This window comes from Oryza brachyantha, chromosome 10 (assembly GCF_000231095.2).
Source record: "Oryza brachyantha chromosome 10, ObraRS2, whole genome shotgun sequence".
Classification (NCBI taxonomy): Eukaryota; Viridiplantae; Streptophyta; class Magnoliopsida; order Poales; family Poaceae; genus Oryza; species Oryza brachyantha.
Genome location: NC_023172.2, coordinates 1,242,034 through 1,248,022, shown reverse-complemented (window position 1 = coordinate 1,248,022; position 5,989 = coordinate 1,242,034). Strand labels below are relative to the sequence as shown.

The window sequence follows — 5,989 nt, the reverse complement described above, 5'->3', positions numbered from 1 at the left end:
ATGGGCGCCGCGACCAGCCGCTTCGGCCCCTGCTGGCCTCGCCGCCGCCGCTCGCCGCAGGACGAGCCGTACCTCACCGACGACGTCCTCGAGGAGGTCTTCCTCCGCCTGCCGCCGCACCCGGACTGCCTCCGCCGCGTCTCGCTCGTCAGCAGGCGGTTCCGCCGCGTGGTCACCGGCCGGCGGTTCCTCGCCCGGTTCCGCGGCATCCACGGCGGCGCGCCTCAGCTGGTCGGGCTCTTCCATAACCACAACCATGGGGATGACCGCTTCGTCCCTGTCGGCGTGGATGGGTCAGGCTACTTCCGCCGCCGGGCCGGCCCGGTGGGTCGTCCTCCCCGTGGGCCGCTCTCCCCTGGCGACGCCCAGTGGAACATCCTCGGCTGCCGCGGCGGCCGCGTCCTGCTCCTCAGCCCCGACCGGCTGCGTCTCCTCGTGCTGGAACCCATGCGCGGTCGCCGCCAGTACTTCCCGGCGCCGCCGGCGCCGGTGTACAAGCCGTCGTGCTTCAGCAACGCCGCCGTGGTCACCGCCGACAGCGGCCACGACGAGCTCAGCACTCACCTGTTCCGCGTCGTGTTCGTGTCCTGCAACGCCGCCAGCAAGCGCTCGACCGTCTTCATCTACAACTCGGCGGCATTCCGGTGGACCAAGGTCGCGACGGCCGAGATGTCGTCGGTGGTCGACGGCCGGCCAAGCGTGCTCATTGGCCAAGTCCTCTACTGGCACCTCGTCTCCCACGGCATCATCTCCTTCAACCTCGAGACGCACGAGCTGCACGAGATCCTGGTGCCGGCCGACGCCTTCGATGACGTCCACGAGGCCAGCCTCAACATCGTCGTCCCCAAGGGCGGCGGGGTGGGCCTCGCCGCCGTGTCAGGGTACATCCTCCAGATGTGGACGCTCCGGAATTTCACCCATGGCGCCTCCACCTGGGACCTGCGCAAGATCGTGAGGCTCGACGCCTTGCTTCCCCTCCGCAACGCTCGGTTCGCGGCGCCGCCGCCGACGCCGACGGCGAAGCACCCGCTGGTGTGGATGATGGCGCTTGACGAGGACAAAAATGTGGGTTACATCTGGACCATGGTTGGGGTGTTTGCAGTGCAGCTTGACTCCATGAAGTACCACAAGGTGATTGGGGCTGTCTGCAGGGGGATGGACCTTGTTTACCCCTACAAAACCTTCTTTCTTCCTGCAGGTACATTCTCATACTGGATTAATCAGTTTTATATGTGCAAAAGCATGGGTCATATAGGCATGATTAAGTGTAATTTGACACTCGAATTTCAGTTTGAAAAGCTCTGTGAATAATTGAACCTTATTTATAGCCTTATTTGTGTCAAATAAAATAGTCAGTATCTGCAAAGTGTTCTTGCAAGTACTTTTCGTTTTATCATCCATCCTAGGAGATGTATATACCTAAGTCACTATTGAAGATGTAGTACATTAAATAGGTTGAACTAAATAGAAATGCAAATATTAATTAGAATGTTTAAATGATGAACTTCTATATCAAAATATTTTTTATACAAATTGCACGGTATAGGAGCTTGAATAATGTTGATATGGGCATCCAAAACTCCCATTAAAATCGAAAGGGGCCCCCATAGAGAGGTATCGCGTGATGTGAGTATCATTGTTATCCTCATATAATCTGTAAAGGTTTAATTAACTGCATGCTTTGTGATTTACTATTTACCTATTTGTCTGCCATCACTTCTCTCAACTCTAACTAAAGTCTGTATTTTGTTAATTTCGATGTCATGTTTTTCAATCATCATAGTTATAAATATGGAGCATGAAACTTATTACAGAGCTTATCTGTTATTTTCAGCTTCCAGTGCGACAATGATTATGTAATTATACTCGTTCTCGAAAGTAAGTTACTTGCTCCATCAAACTGCTTGGATTAATTAAGATAAGCACCTATGTTTAAATATTCAGATTTTGACAGACACATTTAGATTTATATCTGTTTGTGTATTTTTCTTGAAAAATATGCTTAGAATATTACACTTTGCCTGTTTCCAACTGCATTAGACCGAAATTACAGTAGTTCAAATGTATTTGGAGAAAGTATTATTGTCCATACATCATTAATTTACTTGTGAGTGGAGGGAATAGCCGAACACAGCAAGTACTTTTCACCAAACTATTGGGTCAGATATAATTCTAGATGCGAACATTAATATAATAGAAAGATATATCTTGGGTTTACATATAGACAGTTCTGTAGTGCCTATGTGGGATCCAGAAAAGCAGAATCAGATGAATCCTTATAAAGCAAGAGCCAGAGCACATGCATGGAGCCATCTCATTAGCTATGTTACTAGTAGGTTTTCATGGCTGCATCTAGGCATTTCATGTACTTGTAAGTGCCTCAAAATACTCCATTGCATTGACGAAACCAAAAGCAAGAGCTGCATCAAATCCAATTCTACTTTTAAATTCATCTCTATACAAAGTTGTACAACTGCGAATTAGTATTACAAACACAAATATTAATTATGCTATAAAAGTTTACTATTGCAAATATAGAGTGGAGATTGATGGTACCCCATCAAACCTATTTTATATCCATGTGAACAATTTTTTGATTTCCTGTTTGGTTTTCTTGATATGTGTTGTTTAGTTCAGCTCTATTTTCCCGAGTATCTATGCACATAACATGTCCTTTTTTTATCTATCCGTCTATGTAATACAAAGTAAAGCTGTGCTCAGAGCAAGCAGTTCATGTACACGAGGTGGCTTTTCAAATTTTCATAGCCAACATTCTTATACACATTTTTATAGGTCAATTGATACATGATCTTTTGTCCCAGTGTTATTTTGGTTAATTGAATGGCATTATTTTCCATTTTGAATAGGGATATTATTGTCATAATTGACTGATATGATAAATTAAAGACAATAGTTGTCTCTGTTACATAAATTACATAGGACGATCAAGATATTTGTTTTTCAGTCTAGCTAAATAATGATGAGAGTCATTTGTTTCTTGTGTTCTGTCGTCGTTGCGATGATGCCTAGCTAGCATTTATATATTTACTTGAAGATAATTAATACTTTCTTTAGCATATTTCAATCTGAAATAACAACAAGAAGCTAGCTCATAACCGATCGAATACTAGCTTTCTCCGTTGCTGTTGACAATTGTATACACACTAGTTGCAGGAGCAGCTGTGACAGTACTCCTGTTGGAAGCAAGTAATTAATTAATTATATTTGCTGATAGAAAAAATAATAATTCTTTACCAATATTATGATAAATACATTACCTAGATCCTGCTTTTCCTATATATTTCACTGCTGTCTTCCATTAGTTATTTAATTATTGACCAAGCTCTTGGAATAAATAGTTAGGATATTACTAGTAGTCTTCAAATCTCAACACTTTGGTACACATTACTTCCTCTGTCCCAAAATGAATTATCTTTCTACTTCAAACTAGAGGGATGAAATTATTTTAGGACCACGCGGGGGATTAATATAGAACAACAGTGGTCACTTTCAGATATTTTTGTTTCATTCATTCTTTGGATTAGTTTAAAATGCCATAACTCAGAATTTAAATGTTTCAATATATTTATATCTAGATTTTTTTACATGTTGTCGTTAAGTAAAATGCATATTATTATAATTATTTAGCTCTAACCTTTGTATCAACGATATATTGTGTCGGTGGACTAGCTAATAGATTTATAATTATCCCCAAACAGTGAGGATGTGACTAGGGTTCGACATACATATCAACATAATCTCATTATATTGCAAGTACCAGTACTATTTATTTTCAACTTTTCTTTTTACTATGAAAATGTCCATCCATACTAACATACAATTCTGACAAATGCTACGTATAAATAAGCGAACATAAAACTAATACTCTAGATAAATTCACTGATGAATGTTATGAACCAGCACTGATGAATGTTTTTTTAGTAATAATTGATCCCAATCAAGCCCTTAATCTTGTACCTCTTCTTTTTCATGGCAGGTGGTAATGGTGCGGATAGAATAAAGGGAATAATTGAGTTTCGGCTAAGCTCAGCGGGCTGGCATAAATTGCTGAAAAACTCGTTTAAACTGGATGGTTTAAAGTTACTTGTTTTAGTTACTAGTATACATAAGAAACATCTTACCGTAATTAATATGCGTGCTTCAGTATTTGTTTCCACAATTGTACCTTTTTACATATAAAACTGTGGTACGCATAGAAGCTGGCCATCATGGAAATTATCGCTCATGACATTTCACTAATCTACAAAGTTTTTCAGGCATCAAAAAAGACACCTGAATTAATATGATACAATCAAATTATATTAATTATATTCTGTAGTATACTCTTTGATTTTATATATGATTACTCCATCATGAAGTACCGGTCAGCACAACATGCATACAAGGTCACCAATAGTTAAAACACACTGGCGAGGTAGATAATAACTTAATATCAGATTATAAATTAGGCACAAACCATTTGGCAGAAGTTTCATCCACTATATTTATGTGCAACATGATGGCTCTTTCAATGTTCTTTTGAGAGAAGGACTAGCAACGTAGTAAATTTCCCTTATCTATAACTTATGCAGTGTGCACCATTTTTTATTTCAGAATAATTAGTTTAAGCATGCCTTAAAAACTTAAATTATTACAAATGTATGTTTTTGGAATACTTCACAATGTACCGCTACACTGCAAAGATAAAATATGACTGAATTTCCTGTGGCTGGGTTTCACAACGCAATATATAGGATAACAAACAATGTTTTCCTAGATTAATTATACATGACTTTTCTGAAATCTTATTATTTTCCAAAAAATGTTTCCGCATAAAATGCAAGGACATAACAAGCTCATCTAAGTTATCTAACTAATGGGACCATAGGAGAAGATAACAAAAGCATATGAAATTCCTTATATTCTCCCCACATATCCAGGCTTCAAAGCGGGGCAGGTTGGGGCCGGGTATGACAGGAAAGGCCCTGGCCCTAGTCTTGAACTAAATCCTTGGCTTCGGACAAAAAAACAAACATGGGACGAATGTGATCTCCGGCCCCATCCCTTAACAGGGTGTTCAGGGCGGCTGTACCTACGCGGGGTGGCACGGGTCGGTGGGGAAGGCGGAGGCGGCGCGCCTCAGCAGAATGGCGCATGGAACGATGGGAATAACGAATGCAGCAGGCTGGTGGTGTCGTGCCTGGGTGGTGGCCCGCAAGGGCAGCGGCGCCGAGTCCAGGTACGACTGTGCGGGCAGAGACACGGAGTCGGCTAAGTAGTGAGAGACAGAGAGGGAATGAAGGAACTAAGGAAACGTTTCCATCTAGGGTTTACTATTTAAATCGGGACAAGGCCCAATAAATTTAGTATGAATGAATCAAAATGTGTAATGGCCCAAGATGTTTTGCACTTTCACATTTTTGACAAACCTAGGGGCCTGCACACAAATAAATTGGGGTCCCCACCACGAATCCCTGGGGGTAAATTTGGTCCTGCCTCAGCCCCGTTGAAGCAGGTCCTTGCCATATCCCTGTCCCTAGTGGGGATATTGCGAAACCTATCAATGTTTGTCCCTATCCCTAGTGGGGATATTGCAAAGTCTATCAATATACGTCCTATCCCTAGTGAGTATAGGAAAGGTTGAGATGGTAGTTTAAAGTTCCGGTGGCTCAACTAATTGTTTAAATAACTATGGCCCTCTAGGATATTATTTGAGCATAATGACGGCGGTCTCTTGGAATGTGTTAGAAAGGAGTAAAACATATAAAAATTAAAGGAAAGATGGCGTGAAAGGGGACAACAGAGCTGAAAGTAAACAAAGGGCCAAACCCATATGCTAGAGATGACACCAACACCCAAGCATTGCCTCCAAGGAGCTAAGCAACATTGAGGCAATGTTGTTGCATGTCTAGAATACCATAACTATGTTTTCACTTGAAGGAGAGTGAAAAAACATTACGACGATGCCCCCAAGGAGGAAACTAGTGGC

General features: G+C 42.1%; 1 protein-coding gene across 1 annotated transcript; it reads left to right on the top strand.

Moving 5' to 3' along the window:
- Nucleotides 1–1,311, top strand: LOC102700272. Its single transcript, XM_006662108.2, has one exon. The coding sequence runs from the start codon at nt 1–3 to the stop codon at nt 1,309–1,311; it is 1,311 nt and encodes a 436-aa protein (XP_006662171.2).
- Nucleotides 1,312–5,989: the final 4,678 nt, after the last annotated feature.

What these genes read in the sequence shown, in the direction of transcription:
- LOC102700272 (XM_006662108.2), top strand. Translation starts at nt 1, where the DNA reads ATGGGCGCCGCGACCAGCCGCTTCGGCCCCTGCTGGCCTCGCCGCCGC.